Source organism: Saccostrea cucullata, unplaced genomic scaffold, assembly GCF_032062105.1.
Source record: "Saccostrea cucullata isolate Sc308-1 unplaced genomic scaffold, CSIRO_AGI_Scuc_v1 ctg62, whole genome shotgun sequence".
Lineage (NCBI taxonomy): Eukaryota > Metazoa > Mollusca > Bivalvia > Ostreida > Ostreidae > Saccostrea > Saccostrea cuccullata.
In genome coordinates this window covers 192,829-220,470 of record NW_026937804.1, presented here as the reverse complement: position 1 = coordinate 220,470, position 27,642 = coordinate 192,829, and the positions used below count along the sequence as shown (strand labels likewise).

At 35.5% G+C, this 27,642-nt stretch overlaps 1 protein-coding gene across 1 annotated transcript; it reads right to left on the bottom strand.

Annotated features, from left to right (window-relative positions):
• Positions 1-717: 717 nt before the first annotated feature.
• On the bottom strand, positions 718-27,527 carry LOC134248855 (uncharacterized). The gene is made up of 5 exons (XM_062731238.1): positions 27,169-27,527; positions 25,385-25,451; positions 18,390-19,051; positions 9,459-9,521; positions 718-2,779 (listed from the first exon to the last, which is right to left on the bottom strand). Exons 1-5 carry the CDS (start codon positions 27,256-27,258, stop codon positions 2,651-2,653), a joined length of 1,011 nt encoding a protein of 336 aa, XP_062587222.1. The 5' UTR covers positions 27,259-27,527; the 3' UTR covers positions 718-2,650.
• Positions 27,528-27,642: the final 115 nt, after the last annotated feature.

Below are 27,642 nucleotides of genomic sequence, written 5' to 3'. Positions count from 1 at the left end.
ATTTGGTGGAAATTAATTTTTGAACAAATTAATGTAGTTTGATTTAGCGCATTTCTAAATGTTGTTATTTATGAATACATCTAAGACATTTAGCGTTGTACTTGAATTAGTGGATTTTTCTTTCCGCCAAAAGCGCTAAAAAGAATACACAGCCAAATATAATACGTTTACAGTATCTGTATATGTTTCAGCATTTGATCTTTTTGGAGGACATTCCCCCCACAAGTATCTTTCTTTAGTTACATTATGGACTGGAAAAAGAGAATCCAAACAGATTTTGTTTTAGACGTATTGAATCAATCGGATGCATTGGACATGATAAAATACTGGGGATATTATGTATATATGTGATCATTTATATGATTGAAACTTGATTATTAGGAGAAGTAAAAAAAAGTGAGAGAGGACAACGAGAATGGCTTCCAACAGATTGTGAAACTCTATGGGTACTAATTGTGCCCCTTTATTAGCCTATTGTACATGTTAATTAATTGAATGATGAAGTAAACACCTGTCCTATCCTTTTACTCAACATATGAATTTCACTGCAAAAAGAACAAGAAAATTAATACTAAAAACTCCCTTTATTTTGCAGAGAGTATTGCAAAAGTGACCGAGTTCTCAGCTTCATCAAATCCTGAAAAAATCACTGGATGCTCGACGATCTGAAAGCTCAACCAATTAAACACAACAAATGACAACAATTCAACAAACAAATGTAAGAACAAATTTTATATTTTATTAATTGTTACTGCACCTGCATTGCTTGTTCCTTTAGTTACACACTATGTATCTGCACGTATAATAATAGTACATGTCAGGCAAAGAGAAAATACACTGTACAATCGTATATTCTTAATTAAGTCGGTATCAAATGTAACCGAAAATTAAAGTAACTATCTATATACTTTAAGGAAAATAGATTTATAAAAATATTATTCTTTTCACCATTTCGCAAAGTTGCAAGATTACACATAATGCCAGGGCTTGGGACTCGAGAAATTATTGATTAAAAAAGACTTTTAATCCTTTTGATTCAAGAAAAATACTCGAATTGCAAGGTCAAGGCTAACAGAATTGCGTGGTACGTAATATCAGGTGCCCTGATCAAATCCTTTACATCGACCTCTGTTTTGCAAGCCAAACAGTTGGAGGGTAAATTTTTTTGATATCAGATTTTTCAAAGCGTGCCACACATGTATTTGATTGACTTTAATCAATGTATATTACCCACAAAATTGGTATCGATTCCTATAGTTCCGGAATTATTTTTTTGTTTTTTTAATGGCGTGTAACCGCGTCGTCGGCTGTACCATACTTTGATATGTAAAGAAATGTAAAAATGATTTAAACAAGCAGCGGGCTGACGTTTGATCATATTTTCTACTTTAGTCTAGTTGATAAAGAATAATAAAATACGGTAAGGAGGGGGTAAATAATAGGGGTAATTGGCGTTCTATACGATGTCAGATTTCGTTCTTGTCCTGCTGCGGGCGAAGAGCTGCGGCGGGTTATAAATACACAGACCCTTCCATTCAATTATATATGCGGACTTACAACATCAAAAATTTTGTAAAACACATTTTTACAAAGATTTCTAAACAAACAGGAAAAGGAACTGCTAGGTAAACATCCGTATTTTGTGCGTCTTATAAAGGAGTTCTGGATCACAAGTCAAGTGATACGTATATAAAATAGATCGACCCGCAATCCTCAAAATACGCAGCATCAAAACAGTTATAGATTGAAAAGGCGTATATTGCACAATAGTCCTATACAAATGGTCTTGTGAACATGCTTATTTCCTATCATGTTTATAGTGTAGAATTACTTTCGTTTTAGTAACGATGATCATGAGAAATATTCCACATCACAAGCTATGTACATGGTGAAAAGTGTGCAAATCTTACAGATACTAATACCTGTACATGAATATTTATGAAGAAAATTGGTTGTTATATAACCACCTAACTCCATCTCATCACAACTAAGCATACAGAAAAATATCAACAGTCGTATATAGAATAAAAAACTAAAGGTTGTATGAACTTTTGTCACTTTTGTGACCACAATGGTTATACAACATTGGAAAGACATCGCCTAATCTCTAGTGTTGGAGGTAGAAAATGTGGGGAGGACTACTCACATATACACACACTCTTCTATGTAGAAAGTTAAAAAATTGTGCGTACGCGTACAATGTACATATCCATGACAAGTATAAAGAATATGAAAATAAATGGTATATGGCAAGTTAAGTTCCATGAAATGTACAAAATGTGTATACCCAAATATTACGAATAAAGCAATGATTTGCCATTTTCTCGTCACTTTTTCAAAAGAAAAAACCCACAAAACATTACATGATCAGTGTTAAACACAACTTGTCCGTTTTGTGCAGCAGAAACGCGCACTGTTACTCTCATCCCAAACACGTCCATACTACGTTCCCTAGTCCCCATTGGCGTTGTTCTTTTCATCTTGTCCTGAGAAAATCAGTTCTGCCTGAGAAAAATAATAGCAAGTTCTTAACACAATATAACATACACTGTCTTTGCAAACACTGTTTTTGAATGTAAAATCGCGCACAGGCTCTTGTGTCGTGTGTCGTCTCTGAAACATTCTGTGTTGACATTTCATGACGTCATCACTAGTGAGCACAAGGCGGTTGTTCCACCGGCGTCAGTGGACCGTACCGGACGCTGCTAATGGACCGGAAGGAGAAAATGGAGGGGTCGGACAAACATTTTGATGTTACCGTATTACCTCCGCTCACGGTCTGAAAATAAAATAAAGGATGGATTTGAAAATTACCATTAGAATAGGATTTCATTATTTCTTTAAATTCATTCTAGACATCATAAAATGGTATGCACATATGAAGAATCGTGACCTAGATAAGTGCAGATAAAACATGAATAGATACAGTATTGTCTTACAATGGTTGCGATTCTGTTAATTTGTATCTTCAACGGATTATATAAAGACTGTGTTTGACAGTGTCAGTAAAATTGCTTCGAAGGTAATAAAGACAAGATTATAAATGTCGTGAAAATGATTCCGGTCTTTGTTTTTATCAAGTAACAATTTTTCTAATATTAAAGCTCCACTCTCATATTAAGTGAGAAGTGATGAAGAAAAATAACTTTATGAATCTACAGAGATTAAATCCCCCGAGGAATTAAATCTGTAACGAGGCCACTCCGAGGTCATTAAAGTAGAGAAGATCATACAACACGTGAACAACGGCAATAACGACTCGTCTTCTGGATACTATAGTATTTTATTTTAGAAGAAAATCACCTGATATGGAGCAATCAGCAGCAGCGTACACAGACGACTCCTAGCATTGTTATAACCTGACCCTGACATTGACCTTTACAAGGAACCAATAAGACCCTGATTTGCTTTCTTTGCTTTGTATATATATTTATAAACAACAGATCCACTCTGTGCTTCTGCCAAGATTAGTAATGTGTTTTACAACAGCAGATGAAAGTAATAGCCGTGAGAGAATATTGTCGCGAGCAGATCCACTGCATATGAATCAGGATGATTTTTGTATTACAGGCACCAATGAGCAATATATAGCTTCCATCTTAAATAGTTTAAATAATAAGTTATTCATGTACTTCTTAACAATCAATCAATTATAATTTTCTAATGTAAGGTACTTAAAAATCAAATAGCGAACAAATCCTATGAAAAAGTCTTTTTAATTTTTAGTCTTACAATTTGCATTTTTGCAATTCTTCTGCTATTTGGCTATCGCTTTCGTATCACTTGTGTATGTAAGGTAAAATCACGAATGACACTTTAGTCAAATCTTTTTAAATTATCTTAATGCGTTGATACATTACTGAAGAGTAAAAAATGAGCGATATTATCATGTTTAAAGTATAGAAGAAACTCGCATGTTTCAAGTGTTTCCTTTCAAAATTACGTGACAAGCAAAGCGTAATCATAAAGCGTGCAAGGTTAACATTAATGGGGGATCAAATGTTGGGGTCGATTTGACGCCTATGCGCCAGGAATTGATGCTTGCTACCAAATCACATGTAGAGTATGCTATGTAAATACCAAAAGGCATAAAAGTTCCTTCCATCTTTAAATACTAGTAACTACCTTCTAATGCACCAGGGCTTACCTTGTATCTTGCTACTGCGATTAAGGACTATTCAATTGTATCTTACTACTGTGCTTAAACTGCTTTGTAGCTTACTACTTTAATGAAAGATTCCCTTGTAACTTAGTACTGTAAGCAAGGACTATAATAGTACCTTATAACATTACTGTTATATAGGACTGTGTTATAGCTTGCTACTGTAATAAAGGACTTTGTTGTAGCTTACTACTGTAGTAAAGGTCTGTGTTATAGCTTACTACTGTTATAAAGGACTACGTTGTAGCTTGCTACTGTAATAAAGGACTGTGTTGTAGCTTACTACTGTTATAAAGGACTGCGTTGTAGCTTACTACTATAGTAAATGTCTGTGTTGTAGCTTACTACCCTTATAAAGGACTGTTGTAGCTTGCTACTGTAATGAAGGTCTGCATTGTATATCTTGCTACTGTAATAAAGGACTGCGTTGTATAGCTTGCTACTGTAATGAAGGACTGTGTTGTAGCTTACTACTGTTATAAAGGACTGCGTTGTAGATTGCTACTGTAATGAAGGACTGCGTTGTAGCTTGCTACTGTAATAAAGGGCAGGACTGCGTTGTAGCTTGCTACTGTAATAAAGGGCAGGACTGCGTTGTAGCTTGCTACTGTAATGAAGGACTGCGTTGTAGCTTGCTACTGTAATAAAGGACTGCGTTGTACATTTACTACCATAATAACCATGATGGCCTGAAGAAATTGTTCCCAAAAATAATCAATACAATAGACTCGGCAGTTTTGAACTCTGTATAACATGCTCACTGCCCACCACATGGAATCATTTCCAGCCAAACATTGAAAAATTCACCCTCCCATCTCTTAACAAAAGTTATTGGAGTCTGGATTCCTTGTCAACTTGTGCCTGGCACGGTAGCCATTTAATCACTTTATTTGACCGATAAATGGCCAGAAGAAACATGAATTGATAAGGAGGCTGCAAAGTTCACTGATATAATGGGGTGAAAGAAGCAAAATAGTTACCCATAATTGCCAATCGTTTAACATTTTTTCTCGCGTTTACCGGAACCAATTCAAGTACATAAAAGGCAAAATCATACTTTTATTCTGCATTTTTCCAAAATGCATTATCTTCATACAAGCTATATGAGAAAAACGCTAAGTGTCTGAGACTTAATTTTTTTCAATATCCGGTCAACATAACTATATCACAAGAAACTCTAGAAATACTTGTAATTATTGCCCATTTATGAATTTCTAAGTGTTTACAGTTTGCTCCTTGACAACAAAAAGTATAATAAACACAGAAAGAGTTTGGGGGAACTGATATGAGATTGGATTTTATATTTTAAGTCATAGATTGTTCTGGTCATTTTTTTTCACACCAATTTTTAAAAACTCTTCTACCAAGATTTATTTATACAACCAATTTTGAGTTAATAGACAAAAAAATCCTCTCCCGTGTCTGCGAATAAAATGTTAAATCCATTTTCTTGGTCTGAACGGCGTGATTCCGGAATACTCTTCTTTGTTTGCGTGTATCTTGCCTTTGTCGATACCCTATCACTGTTTAATTAAGCTTATTTGGCAGATAAGGATAGTCATCATTTTGAAATGCCTGGAGAAAGCTTCCCTGTGGCCTGTCCAATTACTGACCATTTACAGAGAATGACCAAGTTCGCGTTTGCCACTCCTTATAACTTAATCAGGGAAGCCAGATAAAGCCTTCTTAACAGGTCCTGGTCATTGTACCGCAGCTGTCTGCAACATTCTGCTCCAACAGCGGAAACAGAATGAACATTGTAGAATTCAAACCAAATTAAGTCAGCATGTTGTCGGAATCACTATCGACATTGTAACGAAGCAGAGCATTATTATCCTCGCTGTTCATCTTACTCTTAATGAACTAACAGTTCCAAAAAGTTTATATCTAGTGTAATAAGCACTTGTTAATTAAAGTGCAGTGACAAAGAAAATTTCTACTTGCATATTTCTCGTGGAACACTGTGACCTCTGACCGACTTTGAATACTTCAACCTACTTGCAAAGTTATGCTGTCAATCTGAGAAGTGGCGCGCTTAATCGTCTTGAATACACTCATTAAACTGTTTTACTGCTAATGGGATCGAAGAGAGCGCGCACTGCAAATCGTGCAGAGCACGCGCCTGCAAAAAGTAATGATTTAGCTGGCGAGAAAGAGATAGGGGTATCAATTCAACAAAACCCCATTAAAAATGATAACTTAAGCTTTACAGTACGTTTAAATTATTACAGTATGTCTTGCATTTGTAAAATTCGGCACACATATGATAAGCATTTCGGCATTGGGCCAGAAGGTTGAAGTGCCTAGCTTTAGGTATCCTTGAATTGTTTGTGTATGCAATCATGAAAACAAAAGATACTACAAGATAACAATATAGACATTGCTTTTCCGAGGACAGCAAAGAAAAGTATTTCCTACCTAACAATACATATTCAAAACTAATAATCAGATGGAATTAAGAATTAAATAAATTAATTAAAATAATCCTTTTTTACATGTACATATTTTCGTAATCAAATCATTGTAAAACCAACCATTCTGTTATCTTTTTGTATTGAAAGAATTGGCAGATATTTAACTGTAATAAATTTCGCACACTATGCAAAAGGGTCTTTCATCGTAGGTTGCACTAATGGAGCCAAACACGTGAGGGTCATTAATAAACACGCTTCATTGATTTTCCTGGGCTGTTTCGAGAGTTTCACAGTAAGATAAAAAGGTTGATAAATATCTCTGTTTACTGCATTTACATATCAAAGATCCACGTTATGTTTTTGTTGTTTTTAAAAAATATATATAGTGTTGATGAACATATCAGGAAATGTTCAGAAAAATGAACATTCGAAGCCTTTATAATGATTGAGAGGGGGAAAATCCGCAAACCAAAAAACTAGAGAGATTTGAAATATGTTTCAAGTCGAACACGTTTTACCAGAAGAGTATCCACTGAACATCTACATGAACGCTACTTATAACGACGTTCATGTCAGTATCTTTTTATTGATTTTGCATTTGCTTGACCCATATGGTGTAATATGCAAAAAATGGATATAAATAAAAATTTCAAGTAAAACTATCTATTTTGAATTAAAAGTATCTACTTCTACTTCAAAAAACTGAAGCCTTTTGGAAGGATTATAGCCCGTGTGAAACTGATTGAGTAATAATCCAAAGAGCTTCCTCGAGAGAGCGCTAAGACTTTAAAATACTTACAATAAATCAAACCGTTTTTCTCCGGAAAAAAAAAATAAGCAAAGCGCTGTTGATTATATTAATTAATTGCACGCGGTAGGATTGTCAAAATTCGGGGGTTTATGTCTGTTTCCAGCAGCTTGCTATAATAATCTGAACGGCTGCCAGGAGAAAGCGTGGGAAACTGCTCGAGAACATCTACAAAACATTACATTGGCACATTTCTCTTGCATGTTTTGGCAGTGTCGCTCTGATGCTATCAGCAGGCCGTTAATAAGTTCTTCCCATTATTTTCTTGGACTGTTACATCAATAGATAAAGCCACACACGGACAATCAGACGTAGAAATCGCCCTTAACTGAGAAGATACACGTCAAGATTTTCCTTTTATACCCATTATCTCCCCTTCTTAGAAAAAGGTCATCATAAAAACAACCTTCTGTATTTCCGTCTGGTATGCAGGTTTTGTGATTGGAGAAATATACACGGCAATTAAACGAAACGACATTCTCTTACAAATATATCACAGTTTCATGTGACAGTTCAATTTTGCATGCAAAAAGCATGATAAAAAATTCAAACCAATACCATAAATGGAGTGGGACTATAAGAATTCAAATCTATTGGGGGTTGAGATAGAAAAATTCAAACCAACGCCAAAAATGGAGAGACTAGGGTTATGAATGGTAACCTAAATAACTAAAACAACAAGCAATATACTCGAGTATATGCAAAACTGAAATCAAAATCAAAGTTATTTTATCAGTGCTCATTTTTTTTCCAAGTGTACGTTCAGGAAAAATCTGCAACAACCCCGGGCCCTTTTTAAAAATTATTATATTTCGTTCAAAGAAAAAAATGCTACCGGTAGTACTATAGTTCAATGAAAATAATAGTAACCATATTTCTATGGAATACACAAGGTAACAATATATAAATACTGCATGTAGTTGAGTGTAACATTGAAAATTTTCACCCCAAGAAAACCATTGTCAACCGAGGCGCAGCCGAGCAGCCTCGGTTGACAATGGTTTTCATGGGGTGAAAATTTTCAATGTTACACCCAACTACATGCAGTATTTATCATATTATACTGTATGTTTTATATAAATACATATAATAGAGAACCGTACGCGCATAACTTCTGCGCAGTCGCTGTTTTTTGGAATACTACCCGTCGTCAAGCAATGTTGACTGTTGCTACGCTGGAGGGCGTGGCTTCATTATTGCGGGTAGTAGTGTTTTTTAGCAAATGTTTCTCGATCAATCAGATTTAACTAATTTACCTGAAAGTATAATGTTAGGAACTGTTCACTACTTAGATTGATATTAGTTTTCTACTAATGTTGTTCTCTCTCTCGAGGCTCCACATACTTCTCAAATTTGAAGTGCATATAAAATTCTAGTAAAACTATTTGATTGTGTATACCTCCTGAGACTAATATTTATCAGAATAAAAGTCAGTTTTGAATCATCACGTTTCTCCTATTTAATGCTGAAACGCCTTTAAAATCGGCGTAAAGCAATAAAAAAAGATATCTTTACAGTTGCCGTTCCCGCACGGGCACTGTAGGAAGGAATGTGTCTAGTGGTCAAACCAGTGATTTCTGACCTCAGACATCTAAAACCTGCTTCTTATCTGCATGTCTTGACAACAACTTAATTTAAAAAGAATATCTTTAATTGTTGGACTGGTTCATTTACAGCACGTGGCTCCGCTGGTTTGGCTAGTCTCGCTCTCTCTTTGGCACCGCTGTGGTTTCTCTTTGGCCCCTAATACTATCTAGAACAACTGCTCGATGCTGAATGATGGTTGATAAGGCGAGATCTTATCGGATTAAATTTATTAGGTAAAAGGTAAAATTCTGGGCAATTATCCCGATATCTCTCAAACACGTGTTCGAATATTGCTCTCTGGGGATGAAACCAAGTGTCTACAACTTTAACGTCTGAGAAATCAGACTACAAAAACCACGAGACGGGACATAGTATTCACTTCCGAACCTTCAAATCCCGCATAAAAACAAAAATTCAGCAATGCACTCTACTTACACCATTTTTTGTTGCAAATCCTTTAAGAGATAATAATTATATTTCCCCTTACCTTGACCTTTACAACTTTTGCTTTGCCAACATTGTGTACACATTGTTTTTTCACTGCATTCTTCTGAAAGAAAAAAAATAAAAACATAGAAAAGATTGATTATTTTCAAACAAGACTAAAACTGCACATATTTAAATATTCACATTTCAATAATATGAAATATTCAGCATCTGCATAAACACATTTGTATTACGACTTGGCGTAAATGAGTATATGTTCCATTAATTCGATTTTACAATGGTTAACTAGGCGATTAAAATACCAAAAAACAAAACCGTACAGGACGGGGAGTTACAAACATTCACCAGTTAAAACCACAGCTAACTCATTTAGACATATAAAATTTAAATTTTTCATTAAAAAATATATGTTGTTTAAGGCTTCCTGTAATTAGCAGATGCACCGCGCGCTCTTAAATCATTCTATAGTTTCTTGTTTATAAATTTCCAATCAATTTTATTCCAAGTCAGCCTTTTTCTAAGACATAAATGAAAATAAAGAGGGCCTTGTGCTTAGAATCTGCCATCACGCGCCATAAGGAGAATGCAGATGCGGATCTGGCGTCTATTGACATATAAACGGTTCTTCTGTCATCAAAAGGTCTGCAGACGGAAATAAATACCAAATATTTATCTCTTGAAAGAAACAAAGTTCGACTTTTTTTCTACAAATGGGGGGAAAAACATTCATAGTGAATGCATGGTCCGACCACCATAAAATTCATTATCAAACACTATACAAATCAATTCCATTCAAAATTCATGGAGATTCAATTTTTCACACATTATTTGTATAAGTACATGTACTGGTTTAATTCGGGCGTTTTCATTATATCATTGAAAGATGGAACGAGGAGATTTAATTAATCAACTCTTTGTTTTATTAAAGTTCACCATTCCTTCTTCACTCGGAGTTCCTCGGATGACTCGTACCTCGCACATTGAATCGAGCGTAGCGGAGTCAGCCGAGGATTGCCGATTGTTCCTTCTTAGGCAGTTACGATGCTTGGTTAATGAGAATTAAGCAATATAGACTGACAACCAGGCAGAATGCAATTCCGAGCACACAAAGATGACTCCACATTTAAACCTCCGCCGAGCCGCTGAATCAGAGCCCTCCGTAAATGACCACTCTCATCGGGAGGCAGAATTTATATACCATAAAACTTCCATTTATACCGAAGAAAACAACTATTTTGGACGAGGAGGAATTCCCTTTATTCCAAGCCTGGAATATTTCATTTACACTGAATGGTTCAATCACCATTAAACAGGGGTCACGCCCCGAAACTCTCTCCTGGAACCTCAGTAGACAAAAAATATGTTGCTTAGTTTGATTAACTTGTAAGCCGTTACATTCCCCGTGGTTCTCAAATGACTTTTACTAGCAACTTCTTTCAACATAAAAATACATCATTATACATAGTTTATAGCGGCAAATCACAGTAGGTCGTGTGGAACGTGGTCCGTTATTTCATCTTGGGACCACTATTCCAGTTTTTAACCAACTCGGGAGGAAATGTTTCTTTTTATTCCAGGATTTAGTAGAGAGAGTAGTTTTTATTGCTTTTTTTCTTATGCATGGTTCCGATTTATATGATGAAAAACAATGCCTTTAATTTGATCAAAATAGGGTACATTGTTCAATATCAGGGTGAATTGTACAATGTTTTAGTTTCGTGTTTCTCCAGATGTTATTTATATTCAGTTTGCTTTGAGAATGGTCGTGTTTCCTGACTATCGTACAATACTAGTACTCTACCACAAGGAAGTATATCAACCTTGATTTAGTTTATACAGGCATGTCTTACGTTATTACAGAGAATGGCTTATACGCCTTGGTACAGTACATATTAAACAATACATAATGTCGGACTGGCGCGTTTCTTGTCTATAGAACATGAGGGAAAGGTCAATGCTGGTCGAACTAGCTAATGAAGAATCTAAAATGAAATTTATTTTGGCAAAACCTTGAGAGCTGAGAAATTTTCAGACAACACGCTTTTTCTTCGCAGGAATATTAATAAAAAAATACACGTCAATGAGAGATGGACTCACGCCTTCAGTTCGTTGTCATACTTAAACCCAAACCTTTCCATTTGTTGAAATAGTTCAATACTTTAGCGATTAGAAGACAAAAATAAAATAAAACTGTCATTTCAAATCTGTAAGAATTACTTCAAGCAAATATCTACTGGCATTTGTCTTAGATCACATGAAAGTCAAGCATTTGAGCAAATATTTTACTGTCGTGAACATCCTTTCACAGGTGTTTTGAAGGATCAGCTTTCTAGTATATGCGTATAAGCACTGTATATATGTGTCGTTCACTAATTAACAACTTTTCAATTGCCAATGAGTACATGACTAATAACTCAATGGCAATTGAAAATTATTCATTAGTGACAGACACATGTAAGCATCGTGTTCAATCATTGTGTATAAGCATTGGATATCCTCGTCTTAAGCATCGCAATAGTCCAGCCGAGCGGTGGGTGTTCGCCGGCAGTTTCAGCTGCGGCTCAATTATTTTACAGACTGTACATAAAATATCAACATGTTCATGATTCTCATCGTAGCAATATAAAATCTTGAACGAACATTTATCTGAACAAATAAGGGACATGCTCTTGATCATTGTTGAAGCGCCTCATCACCAACTTTTTTTTTTTTCATTTTCTGTCTGTAGGATTTAATCATTGGCGTTGTCATTTACAACTCCAAGTTTTTGGAGAAAAAAGTTCAGCTCTGGGACACGCAGCACGAAAAAGATCACACCTCAACGCCACTTACAGCTAACTAATCTTTCGCGGGGTGACAGGCGAGATCCTACGAGACTTGCGAAGGTGACAGGCGGGATCCTACGAGATTTGAACGGGCTGGCCAAGAACTCTCCGCTGAGTGACCTTCGTGTATTATTTCTGAATGGATGGAAGAAAGGCCGTGAATGTCATTCTTAAACTACAGGGTACAGTTTTATGTTATCACATGTAAATTGTACTTATTGATCTACTAAAGAGAGTAATTGCATACATAAAATAGTGAATAATTCCTACCGAAACAAATTTGCATTTCTTATGAATTGACACCTTTTAGCGACAAATGATTTCTATTTACATAAAGTCAATCAGCTGCACTTTCGCTAGCCAATATCAGGAACTGGTGCCGTAGTAATTCCTGACAACGGATTCCGAGCCCGAAGACGCGCTGTAATCTTGTGTCATTATGAATGAAATTAAAACCATTCATTCTTCATCTGATGGTTTAACTGACATCAAATTATACTCCGAGAACCAACCAAGATTGACGATTTATTGTACAGCATCTGTAAGGTATTGCACGTTGGACAGGATTTTCAACTCTGTTATTCGATTTTCCTTGCCTACTTCTCACAATGTGTGCAAAAAAAGATCTAGCTATCGAACTTGGTTGAAGAAAGCAAACCTAATTTGGTTTATTTTATACTTTAAATAAAATGACATCCGGGTAACAGTAAGACGAGAAAGGTTTGGATTTCAATCCAAGTCCGCCGCCTGCATAGAAAATATTCCCTGAGTGAATGACAATCTCAATTAGATTGGCGATGTACGACTGTGTAAGACGAGATTTAATCTAAAGGATGTGCTTCTCCTGTAAATCAGATGCCCCCTTTATAACGTTTTATATACACTTGACAAATTCTCCTTACTCCTTCAAGCAATGCAGCATACTAAATATGGCATTCACTTCCAAATAGCCTGAAAAGATTGAACCTAAATGAAACCTTGAGGCAGGCCACATTACATTTTTCATATACGGTATAAAATGTACATGTTTTCTACATATTGAACACTGAAATGAAAGGTTCATGCCGTTTTACATTAACCTGAATAAGTTCAAGAAACGGCGCTCATTCAGAACAGAACAGATTTCTAATATAAAAAAATGGGGGATTTTTGTGTCTTTCCAAGCAGGCTTTACACCTCTATTAATGCACATGATGTATGCATGTTCTTTTTAAAACTTGAATATAGGAGACTTACTGCATCTAACAATAGCGTATTTATAAGTCAGATGTCTAAACACTTACAGCACCCTGACCAGCGTTCACGTCTCATGACGTCATCTGCAACTGTTGTAAGAATTTGACACATAGTGATTGTCCACCTCCTTCCCTCGTAAGGATAAAATATTCTTATACATCGTCTATTGTCAAGCTGTTGGGACTATTGGAAATAGCTGCAGTGTACAAGAACAATGCCACAGAAGCCAATCAATAGCTAATTATACCGGCTCCTGCTTTATTTAAGGTAATCAAAGGAGGGCGGCTTAAAAACAGATTAATATGTTATGAAGAATTTCATACTTTTGTGGGAAGTAAAACGTATCCAGACTTCCAAAACAGCCCGAGATTGATATGCCATTATATCAATATTGATAAGAGAAATAAAAAATATTGAATACACCTTTTCCCTTTCAAGCAACATGAGTTTTGCACACAGGATTTTTTTCTTTTATGTTCATTAATTAAACAAGAGACATAAACTACAAATTGCCTTTCTTTCATATGAGTTAATGACCCAAAGATAAAACTTTAAAAATATTTTTTTTAAAATCAACAGAAACGTAGAATAAATAATGTAATCAAGTTCTATTTAGTTTTGTTTTGTATATTCATTGTTAATCGCGTCTTTCAGTATGGGGAGAACGATCGAGTCATTACTTCTGATCATGATTTGGTAACTGTGAAATTGATGTTACATTATTCTAAGCAAAGAGGATCCAGTACTGCGCATTACTAAATTCATGGCACATACTTGTATCATTCAGAAAATGCTCTAAACATATTTCGGTAATGCCAATTCTCAAATTTTTTTTATTAATCTATAATTTGCATTTTAAGCTGTTTCATTTGAAGTTCAAATACCTCAAAGAAATCACACATTTCTATCAGTGTTTCGCCCCCTAGGTGGGATGATACCTTTTCTACGACCCTCTACAGATGACCATTCAATAAGATACAGTGACCATCACGGTGCTGGCACGTTGCCAGTGGCTGAATCAGCAGAAAAGCTATAATAACGGACAATTGCCCTGTACGTAATCCTGTAAAATATTTATTAGAGCCATAATCAAGCCAATCTAGGCGCTCTGCTCAGGTGTTTCTTTTCTGTTGTCAAAATCGTATCCGATTTCACCACAATTTTGCACACCATGTGCACAGCCTATTAAACTAACTCGCTTTCTAAGAAGTGTATTTTTACATTTCAAAGGCAACTCATATATTTTTTTCAGTAAAGCGATAAGCACTTAAGGGTAATAAAGTATTTTTACTCTATTGAAATTTGGTCGTAAAGCAAAAAAAAAAAAAAAAAAAAAAGAGTGCCGTGCGTTCTTGGAATTTTCAACTTTGAAAAGAAGATGCACGACTTTTAAAGTTATGCTTTTAAATTATCTCCAATCACATAAGTTAAATAAAAGGAATTAAAATCCAGTCCTGGGGTGTTTATTTCCTGGCATTATAATCAAATATCACGCCTACAGTCCTCATACCATTCAAAGTTATTTAAGAAAAATACCATTAAATGGTTCTAATTTTTTCTTCTTGGGATCAAGGTAAGCCTGGTAAGGACAAGAAAATAAAAAAGCTAAGTAAATGCTTATTAACTTCCAGCTAAACATGATTATTTTTAAAAATCCGTATATATGGAGCAGAGCTGTGTACAATGTAGACATGTAATAGGAACTGCACCACCCCGTAACACGAAAAACTTAACCTAACCCTATTTTACCTTTTATTGCTCATAGTAATATTTAGATCAATCAGAGATTGCAAACTAATTGTTTCATACACAAGGCAATGCATGCGAGTCCGACTTTCCTAAACCAGCAATTATTCATTTGAAGGTGATCGATATATTTATCGAAGACCGTTCAATCATTTAGACTCCGATCTAGGTATTCACAGCCCAAAGAGTTCAATATGTCACAACAAGTCGTCTTTCAATTCATCAAGGCCAGGATCTAAGCAGATTGTACTGGTCAACATGCAGTTCCAATGAAAAGCGTTCCAAATCGAAACAGACAAACAAACAAACAAGTCCGATCTGTCCGAAATACAGAGGATGACCTGTCCCCTGCATGTCGGTTCTGGAGATTCGGAGAAACATGCGCTCTTGTAATCAGATTGCCCGACATTGTTAAATGCACTAACAAAGATAACCAACAGGACGTCATTAAAATAGAGGGAAATAGATTTTCTATAGAGCTATGCTAAAAGCCAGACATAGTGACAAAGGCGCTGAAAAGACGGCACTTGGAGAAAGAACACCCTCTCGAGGATAAAAGCAAGCATGATGTAGCAGACTGAAATTTTGCCAAATGGATCTTAAATCCTATAATATTAGCATTGTTAAGTCTTTGAGTTGCTTTTAAATAGCGCAAAAAAGCTTCCGCTCATGTGAGCGAGTTTATTGAGGCTTTCGGTAAACGTATATTCACCAGAAGAAAGGGTGGTTTTCTTGTTATTCGTGTAACGAGTTTTATTTTTTCCATTGAAATTCTGTCATTATTTGTGCCTGATTTAACACGCAGGAATAGCAAACCTCTGCAACTGCATGCCGTTGCTCCTTTTCTATGAATAGAACGTCATACAGGCCTTACCGGATGCAGTTATTATTTGGTCCATATTTTAAAAGCTCATTTCCTCTCATTGACGAACGCGGACGTAACGCTTTATCTCGCCAAGTTTATGTGCTCAGATCGCACTTCAGTTACTTCTCCACCAAGTTGTACGAATTAAAACATAGTCCTGCTTTAAAGTGTACGACCTTGACCTTTGCGGACAATGCCATTTCAGTGAATATAAAAATCACAACCCCAAACTAGTATTGTACATGCACTCTATTATTTTACTTTCATGCAGTTTTCGCTTTATACATTGTCCTGTAAGTTTCAGAATATTCATGAAGCTTTAACACATTGGTACGACGTACTAATGACAAATTTTAGTTACTGCCCACAACATGGTATTGGTGTTTCATCAGACCTGAACAAGGAAACCCAGTGATATAACAAACACTAAATACAGTTTTGTCTCCTGGCTATGTTGTAAAAATTTCACAGACGTAATTTAAGCGGACAATGAACTTCGGGTTTAAAGAGGCTGCATGTATGTCAACATTTTGACATAAAATCTCTTTGAACAACACGATGGCGTTTTTTTTTTTTTATTTATACAAAATTTTATTCACAAAAGTGAATGGGATTGGGCAGCAGGCAAAGCCTATTTTAGCCCTCTCCCTACAAGGTCAAAATGAACACACAATATATAGATATGAAAATAAACGATGGCGTTGATTGCATTAGCCAGAAATCATTGTATTCATACTGTACAGTACTTACTTACTTAAATCTAAATTTCAATTCATTCGTTTAAAATGAATGCCTGAAATTAACATAAAACAACAACGAACGAGGGGTGAAGAAACAAAGAAAAACGTAGCGAAAAGTGAAGAATGATTTATCCTACGGCGAATTAAGCTACAGAAGTCAGTTTCTCATTTCACGTTCCCCGTTTTATTCTACGTCTTTTATCTTTATATATCTGTAGAATGCAATTCGTATCTATAGATTATAATATGTAAGGATTGAAGTATTCATTTACCTGTAATTTGTTCTTTTCGAGCTTTCTCGAATAACATATTTTGTTATTTGTTTTTATATTGATTCAGCAAATGACTTTTTTTGTCCTTCAACATGTTCAAGTCAGAGAAGATTGTGAAAATGTCAGCGATAGAGGTAGTTTCTTAAAACACGGGCAGCGAAAAACAAAGCATAACCTCGCAAATGGGCACTTTTGTGAGAGGTTTGTAAGGTATGACAACGAATTCTGGAAAAAATAAATCTGAACCCGATTGCACATAACTCAATATTTACATTAAAGAATAATAATGAAATGCTGAATTCAATGTCAACATGTTGAATTTATATTTCGGTGAAAGCAATACAAAAATGTGAAGAATAAAAAGACTTGGAATATAATATTATTTCTTATTAAACCTTATCAACATGATCAAAAATGATCAGGATGTCACTAATAAAACAACATAAAACATTTGATTTGCAGTTTTCCTTCCTTTTAAGAAATTTTCAATCATATGAGACGGCACTAAGTACCAGTAAAGGGCTATAATCTTTATCGTGCCAACGCCCTCCGCGGGATACGTTTGTTTCCAGAAAAACCCGTGACTTTCACTCCTATTGCCGAGCGCTTGGCGAAGGAACAGTCACTATATACGTTTTAGAATCGACGCAGGTCTAGAGACCTCCCAATCACAAAACGGGTGCTCTACTACAGGCAAAATTCCAGCTCGTGTCCTTGATATGCAAGATATATTTAAGGTCTAAGTTGCTTTTATTAACATCATTATTTTTTAATCAAAGGGTGTGCAACAAAAATTCTACTGATATGCTGAATGCATACGATTTTAAAGGTTTATTGTCTCAGTTGAAAAATTACAATACATCTGCCATATGTCCAGTTATCAATTAATGATAATTGCCCGCGTGGCGCAGTGTTTAGAGCGTCTGATCTAATGTCGCGAAGTAAGGAGTTAATCTTCATACGTCGCGGATTCGAATCCCATTGTGAAACGTGGAGACCTGTCCTTCGGATGAGACCGTATAAACCGATGTCCCGTGTCGCAGTAAGTGCTGGCTGGAAAAAAAATCCCTCCCTGCTCAAAGACCCTGAGTGCCGAGTATAGGGAAAAAAAATTGCAGGTCTCCACCGGCAAAGGGTGGCGTCTCCATATGAGAAAAAAATTCTTGAGAGGGACGTTAAACAATATACAATCAATCAATCAATGATATAAATAACACCTCATCAGATTTTCGCTAAGTAAGGTGTTTTTTTAAAAAAACAAAATTGAGATTAAAATATTAGACATACCTGCATTTTCTCGAAGTCTAGACTGGGTCGCCTTAAGGCGGACGATTCACTTCCGCTTTCCGAGACTGAAATCTTGCGATGTCGTTTTCTTGGCGATATTAATGCCGGAACGGCTCCCTTTGGAAAAGACAGTTTCGAGTGTGAAGATAAAATTTGGTTTTTCTTTTTATCATGACTTAATACTTTATCACATGGGTTTTCTGATCTTAAACTAGAATTTTGAGACTCTGGTCCGACTATGAAATGGATGGTTCCTTCACAATTCTGTTCATTATCATGATTAAATGAAATACATGTAGTATAATCGACAGTCACGTCCTTAGGAGGTGAGGAACTAAACATTATCGGTTGCGGTTCCAGCATTAGTTCTTTGACTTCCTCGTCAACACTTCCGGTACTGTCGCAGCTTGATAAATGAACATGAGACCATTTTCGTTTTTCTGAGGCGATCTCTTTGTGTATTGTGGACAGTTCCTCTTCTGAGCTATGTCGCTCGAAGTCGAGGCTCTGTCGCTCGAAATCGAGGCTCTGTCGTTCGTAGTCGGAGGTACAGCTAATGCTGTCTAGGCTGTATTCGCTGATTTCGTGGGTTGTCGTTCTAGACATGGAGGATTGGTTGCACGTACAGCAAAAATGGTGGGAACAATCAGAAACAGAGTCATCTGAAACCAGAAAAGATTTTAACGATATTTTTTTTAAATTCATGAAAACAGTTACATCAAAAAGTAATATAAGAGTTTGGGTTTGTAAAATACATTCATGAATATAATTCAACACTGTAGACAAAATATATAATTTCGGTATGAGCGCCTAATGTTGCAGTCCTGAAAAAAGGGTCTGTATTAACTTGACATGTAAGAAAGGGGAAGGGGAGCTGTAATTCCAGTACTTAATAAAAATAATGAGCTGAGGATTTCAAGGCTTTTTCCATCAATAATATTCAATCAATCACGCTGCTTCTTCCTGTCTTAAATTTATCACCAGCATTCTGGATCTAACTAGCGATTACATCATCGGTTCCTTTGAAATGAATCCACAGCACCAAAAGTATATCATGTTTTACGTTTTTCACACAATTATCAAGAGGACATTAAAAATTCTTATCGTGTAGTATATAGGCCATATTATTCTTAATCATATTTAGTCAACGTTTTATTGAAAATGCTTGTATTATGAAAGGGTTTTTTTGGTCTAGCGGATCTAGCAATCGTCTCTGTGACTGGGTGCTACTGTAAAGCAAGTAAAACAATTTGCTCGAAAGCTAAATGACGCCATAAACATAATTAAAGAAATAATTATATAGCAAATTCTTAGAAATTCATGATGGAAATTCACTAAGAAAAGTTAAATAAATATTTATAAAATTCATGTAACGCAATTTCTCAATAAAAGGGACCGACAAATGGGTTCTTGTGCGATATAAAGTAGAAACGTTTAACAAATTGTCACTTGTAAATTTTCTTTCAAACGCCATTTTCCCTGTAAGAAATAATTTGTACATTTGTATAATACTTAAACTGACAGAGACAACCCCAAACGTCTCTTCTGTTAACATCATTTTGGTTCTTAAAAGATAAAAATGCTACCATTATTTGGTTACAGTTTAACGTCTGCAAAATGCCTTTTTTTTTGAAAAAATATATATACCGCATTAAAGAGGTAACTCGAAAGAATTAGGTATCAACACTGCTCTGTATGTTTGCACATAGAGCTGTGGACAAACATGAACGAAACTCGGAAAATCAAATGTAAAACACTCTTATTAAAATTCCTTCTCCTTACCCCCTAAACACCACCACTTAAACATAACCACTAAAATATCATCACTAAAACACTAGAACACTTTCACTAAAACGATATCACTAAAAAAAAAACTATCACCAAAACGCTATCGCTAAACATTATAGCAGAAACACCGTCATCAAAACACTATACCACAATAACACTGTCATCAAAACACTATCACTAAAAGTAAAACACTGTCACTAAAACACTATCACTAAAACACCGTCATAAACTTGTTCCGTGTACGTTTTGCTCATCAAAAACACAAAGGATGATAAAAGGATAAGGCACTCTGGATTATGATATCATTTAAGAATACTTCTGGCTTTACAGAATTTATTCACAGATGCCTCTGAATTTGAAATTATATATTAGGGATGTGCGATTTTATCGATATACCGGTATATCGCGATTTTTTGTTGCGTGATACATATCGTGATACAGATTTTTCCTATGACCTAAAAACCGGTCTTTAGGTACATATTATAAAGTCCAGAAATTATTCATTTCTTTGTTCAATCTTTCAAATTACAATAACAAAAAGTATGAAAAATGTTGTAAAAAGTGAAAAGAACGGCATCTTACCGTCCAAACATTATTGATTTTATATTACATAAAAATTTTAAGAAAGTAAAATTTGTTTTTTTGGCTCAGCATAAATTTTTTAGAAAAATAATGACTTTTCATAAAAAAAATGTAAACACTGCTTTTGAAAATATCATGATATTATCGTGATATCGTGGGAAAAAATCGTGATATATTGCGATACGAAATTTTTGGCGATACCCATCCCTATTATATATCGAGGTTTCCATTCTTGAAATTCTAATTGATGTTTAAGGAGGGGAAAATACAGGTCTAACCTTTATCTTAGTGACAATTGAAGTTGGTCATTGTCATAAAAGATCTAGATCAACTTTGCGTATTTCAACGCATTTAGCAGCCTCTCTGACTATGGGACTATAAGAGGGTCCGTTCTTATGGGAACTGTAAACGCCTTTGGTTTATCAGTGCTGATGTTGAACCGTAAATGAATAATTGAAAAGAGTCGTACTTCGATTTGTACAATTAGGGGAATTGTGTTTTTCTTCTGGTTGTAAAATCTCGATCCTGTCTGGGCCGTGGGGACTGGGAATCAATGATGGAATGATAAGTGCGCATCATAGGGGTCCGAGCTAGAGGCGTTACCTCAGGCAATCCCTCTTGTATTTTGTAAATGGCGATCACTCGTAGAGTCACGCCACGGATTATGTTTGGCAAACTGACAAACAATGTTTGAGTGAACAATATCGTCTATCCTTGCAAATTAATCGCCGAGATCCTAGCTTACATCATCCAATGAAATATAATGTCTCTTGTTAAACTCTTCTTACAAGACGTTATTCAATATGTGTAGTTACAATCATTATTCCTGCACATTGCTTTGCAACGCTAAACTTAATCAAAGACGTCTAATTAAGAAAATAAGAGTACTGTTTCACCTTATTATCGGCTTTTTCATGCGCTTTGAAGTTTATTAATGACCATTAATGAATGGTAAGAAACCGAAACTGACTTCGATATGTACTTCGCATGTATTTTTCTCATGCCATATGTAGTCCAGTTTACAGCTATTTTATATACAACATATACTTTCAGTAGACTGGATTTTATGTAGGTAGTCATGAGTGACATGCTTATGGTGTGTCGCAATGGACTTTTAAATGCTGGAATTGCAAATGTTCAACTGTACACAAATATAAGAAATAAGTGAAGTAAAATAACAAGCTGCTTCCAAATGAAACTTGATATCACTGCATTGTGCCCCTTCCGCGTAGGGACCACAAACTAACTTGGGGAGAACTGGAAAGAAATTCTCAAGATAGAGAGAAGTGGAGTAGTCTAGTCCTTGCCCTATGTGCCCACGGGCAAAGCAAGGACTAGGGAGGGGAGGAAAACCTGCGTACTTCGAGTCTGTTTAACTTGATTCTAGAAACAACACTGGATCCAAGTAATCCAAGGTCCTGATATTTATTACGAAATTAAGTTATTGAAATATTTATTTCATTATTGCGTTTATCAATTCACAAATAGGTAGTTATATGAGTAAATATAATTAATAATAATACATATTTTAAATATAAAACGATTTTCAATTTAGAAAAGGCGCAAAATGAGTCTTGCTGATTTTTTTTTAAATTAGTTCATCGGTCTCGAATTACATTCCCCGCTTACTGTTGTATTCATCCCACCAACATGTCTGATATAATCAATTCTAGTCTAGGTTATCACTCGCAAATATTTGTGCATGTAGCATTTATGCACCTACAGCATGGTTGTGCATTTTTAAAAAGACATCGCCAAGATTTATCCTAAGGTCTGCATAAGATTGGTATATTTTTTTAATTTATCACAGGCTGCAATAACAATCACATATATCACTTGTATCAGGAAACGTCCTTATGATGAGCTCTTGAACTGAGCAGGAAGTATTTCGATTCAAGGACTTTTGACTTATGACTAAAAACACTGACTTTGAGTCAATGAACAACAAAGAAGATCCTAGGAACACATTGATCTACTGGTTCCAGTAACATGTATATTGTACTATATATCGCTAACCTACGGTACCTACAGTTAACAACCACGTTACAATGAGTATCGCTTATTCACGGTTTACAGTCATGTTACACTGAGTATCGCTGACGCATGGAACACTATATATTGCTGACCTATGATTTACTATCACGTTACACTGAATATCGCTGACCTATGGTTTACAGTCATGTTACATCGTATACCGGTTTACAGGCATTTAACACTGAATATCGCTGTCCGTTTACAGTCATGTTACATTGAATATTGCTAACATACAGTTTACAGTTACGTTACACTGTATATCGCTGACCTTCGGTTTACAGTCATGTTACACCGAGTATCGCTGACCTCAGTTTACAAGCATGTATTTCGCTGACTTAGGGTTTACGGTCACGTTACACTGTATATCGCTGACCGTTTACAGTGTTACGCTATATATCGCTGACCGGTTTACAGTCATATTACACTGTATATCGCTGACGTTCGGTGTACAGTCAGGTTACAATGTGTGACCTACGGTTTGACTCGGAGTATGTTCTATCACTTACAGGGGTGAATTGTAATCCATGCGCTGACAAATTACACGCATGGTCAGAAACCTCGAGCCATTCTGACACTGCGCTGAAGGCATCAAGATTCCCGATCTCAGAAGAAGACACTGAGCAATAACAAGTTACTTTAAACAGAAACCCGAAGAATGAGCTAGAGATGAATACAGTACAACTAAAAGAAAGCCCCCCCCCCCCCAATCAGTCATCAAGACAATAAACAAACTGGACATGATCTGATCAATCATCCTGAACAGTAAAAGTCAACCTTCATAGTAAAAAATATGAATCGAAGAACGCTGGACCAAGCCAGAAAATGTCATTAAAGGGTGGTCAATATTGGACGAACTGTTCTAAACTGGACGCTTAATATGAGTAATAGGGATGTAACTGATATATGAATCTTCAATTAAATCAGAATTTGATGAAAACACGTCTTCAACTTCAATGTCAGAAAAAAAGAAGCTCAATAATATCCTCACTAGGGGCTGGTTACGTAGTTGGAACTGATTTGATGTAAATAAGAAAACAGATTTTAGACTTAGAATAAGTTTACAGGATGTTAAAACTGATGTGAAATCTTGTAAAACCCTATATTAGGGCGATATTTCACAATTTATCACCGGAGGATTTAATCTGGTCCCTAGGCGGGATGACTCAGGGCTCAAAGAAATTAGTGTTTTTATTCCCAAATATCAATAGTTTCTTGGTCTAAAACTAATATTTGGTATTTGCCTTCCACGTGAATTGCCATGAGGGATGACACAATCCAATTTAAGTCATTGCTATATACTTCACAAAGATCATGGATTGGTTAAGTCCTTATTCGGGTATATTATAATGACCATACCGGATAATATTGACTTCTTGTCTATACAAGTAATCAAGGTCAATTATTAAAACAACATAGAGTGTACGTATACACAAATAATATACATAATCATTGCTCAAATGTAATGGGGTAAAACTTCATGAAGTTTTATACAATGGGTAGAGAATGAAAGGCTGAAAATGAGAACTGGATCGTAAATTTTTCTCATATTACATGTTGTTTCTAAAATAATTGCTTGGAAAGCACCTTGCGTCAAAAATAGTTTCCTCTATTTTTAGATCTGATGAAACTTCTGAGGCCGCCATATTTGTATGCATTGCGTCAGCTAGTGTGTTATTCGCTGAGGGTGTATATAACAAAGGTGCTGGAAATGCAAATATCTGTCAGTGCAAAAGAATGAATCTCCTTGTACTTTATAATTTTACTCTATGGAAGCATAGAGAATAGTCTTTCTGTTGATACTGTATCCGGTTTGCATCCGTTTGCAAATGTTTCGAAAAAATATTTTTTTTCTTGCAGGAAATTTATGATAAGAGGTTTTGATAAAAATGACGTAGTCTCAGTGACCATGTTCATTCTGTTTAATATCAAACGCAAAGGATGTATTTTAGATATTCAGTGCGCGTTTCAGAAAGAGATAGTTCTAATGAGAATAGGTTCTAATAGTAGTACATCCTCAAACCAGAACCAAATCAAAACACCCAGCAACAGTCCAAGAACCCTGACCAAAAAATGAATTACAGTCACTGTCTCATGAAAACAAACTGAAGGCAGAACGCATCGCAGCTTTACAGTAAAAATTCAGTTGAATGTTGCATTTCATTTGGTATGAATCGTATCGTACATGTACGTATCATACAGTGCATATATAAGCTGGAATCCTCACTGCAGATTGGGACAATATCATAGCGGACCTGTTAGAAATCTTTAGAATACATGAACACATTGGGTCCGTAAAACTATATCATATCGTATCATAGTCGACCTGTTAGAAATGTTTGGAACACCTATCGTATTATAGTGGACCAGTAATATAGAGTATCCAACACAATGGGTCCTTGAGAAATAACCTATCGTATTGTTGTTTAACAAACATTTCACGAGCATTTGTCTCAGAGGTCTTTTTGTTTGTTTCATTTTAAATAAAACATGACTTAATTATGAATAAAGTAAAGAAAACAACAAAAAAGGGAAGAAAAGAAACAAGCATTTTTTTTAAAGACAAAATAAGTGACGTGCTGATGAGTACTGACCTACATCCTCTAGATCGTCGTGAATGTCCTCGTCCGACTCCGTCCCTGAGTCGTGGTCCTCATCGCCCTAAACAAGAAATAAATCGGTGACATCACTCAGAAGTTTTCGATTGCACGGGACTATAGCTTTACTATTTCAGTTTAACGTAGTTTCTACTTAAATAATAAAGGAGGTGGGAGAAAGAGGTGGGTAGATTGCCCATTATCCGGCAAAAAAGAAAGCCAAAAAAAAAATCTGTTAACATCAGTGAATCTGTACAAATCACAATAACCTCGAAATAAGTGGCTGTAAATTGGTTAACGTATAATATTGAAGGTAAACTATTATTAATTTTTTTTGCATTTGAAACCTATTAAGAATCCCACATTTTAATCATATATGCTTTTGCAAAAGATTTTTTCCGCAGAGAAGTTTGTCATAAATTCATAACTTTAATTCATTGGAAAGCACGTTACTTAAAAAAATCTATTGGTAATTCGTATTTTGAAAATGACTGTTATACTTTTGAAGCTATAGGTATTTTGCAGTTCTTGTTCATCCATCTTTCGGGCAGTTTCATTCCAACATTGTTTGATGGATTCATGGTTAGGTATAGTAATTTATGCTTATCACGCGTTTGTTATTGTTAAACTTCTGTGAGACGACAGGGGTCTTGCCTGCATGCAGGGCTCAGTCCATGATATCATTCAATAGACAGGCCTACAGGGTCTTGCCTGAATGCAGGGCTCAGTCCATTATATCATTCAATGGCTGGCCTACAGCTGGCGGGGCAGAAGCATCAGATGCACCTATATGCTGAGTAGCAGAGTCTTTGTTATTGAGAACAAAGGGGGATGGGGCAGCATTAAGAACCAAAGGCCACATTTTCTGATAAAGTGCTTATGAAAAAACCCCCAACCAAACAAACATTGCTTTCACACCCAACCACCTATTTGAATAGAAGTGCACATCATGGATTTTTGAAAACGATTCACAGTGCAAGAATTCCCTAGTATTTTGATAAAGCTAAAGATTTGGTACAAACTTTATGCTTAATTGTCTATATAACTAAATACTCCTAGTAAATATACACATATTCGTACATGTATTTATTTTTACTATAGTCTATCGTATGCTAAGGGAAATTATTTTGTCAGAGAGAGAGAGAGAGAGAGAGAGAGAGAGAGAGAGAGAGAGAGAGAGAGAGAGAGAGAGAGAGAGAGAGCATAATCTACTAGACAATGTGGCTTCAGTACATGTGGATTATTTTAGAAAGATTTGAATTTTCAAAAGGCGAACTTATTTGGAGCCTTTGTAACACCTTGTCATTAACTTCATCTTAGAAGAATCCTTAAAAATCGTTATTCTGAATTTAACACAGACATTGAACGGCATTAATGAAAAATATTTGACACATGTAGATAATTTTCTCCGGATAAGTCTCGATGATGTTCCTAAACAACTAGATGTATTTATACTGAAGCGATGCTAAAGTTGAAATGTTTATTAGTCATGTGTATTATTTTTCATTAGTATATTTCGTATATTTGTATCCTATATATCTTAGGTAAAATGCAAAATTACAATTTTCTCTTCTGCTAAATGTAATTGTTTATCTGAGGAACCACTAAGGTACATAAAATTGAAACTAAATAAAAAAAGGAAGTTCGAACAAATGAATTTTTTTTAAAAATGACAATTTTTTTAACTTTAGAAACTATAGAACATTGAATTTTTGCACATTAAGTTATAACCTTTATTTGGTCACTGATAGGCTGAGGAACAAAGAAGAATTGAGCCTCACCTTATTTTGAAAAGGCTGAATTTCATTTAAAGTCTGAGATCTGAATTTCTGCGTAAGGTACTTGAGCATGTCGGTTCCCTGGGCTGTCATTAAACATGGAGACACTATCCGGGCCCCACCGGCTCGTCAAACCTCCAACACTGGCGAACTGCCAAAATATAACCCTTGTCAGCATTAGAAGAAAACTATATATCAAACTCGAATTATACACTCAAACACACTAGTTGTTTTCCATTGTAATGCATCTTCGTTCACATTCACAACTGTTCCGTTTGTTGTCGATTTTAAAATCTTGCGATTTATGCACAAAATACTAATAATTTTCTCGTACTACTGTTGTAAATGAAATGTCAGTGTTTATCAATCACCAGGCGATTCCAAGATGTAGGGGTGTCTGATTAACAAAAATCTAGGTCAACTTGCCGGATTCTCGAATAACTTACAGAATTTTATGATCTTGGTGATTAATTTTAT

Coding starts and splice junctions, on each gene's coding strand:
- LOC134248855 (XM_062731238.1), bottom strand. CDS start 27,258: ATGACAGCCCAGGGAACCGACATGCTCAAGTACCTTACGCAGAAATTC. Junction 9,522..18,389: donor TAGACTTCGAGAAAATGCAG/GTATGTCTAATA, acceptor TTTTTCTTTCAG/AAGAATGCAGTGAAAAAACA. Junction 2,780..9,458: donor CAAAAGTTGTAAAGGTCAAG/GTAAGGGGAAAT, acceptor TTTTATTTTCAG/ACCGTGAGCGGAGGTAATAC.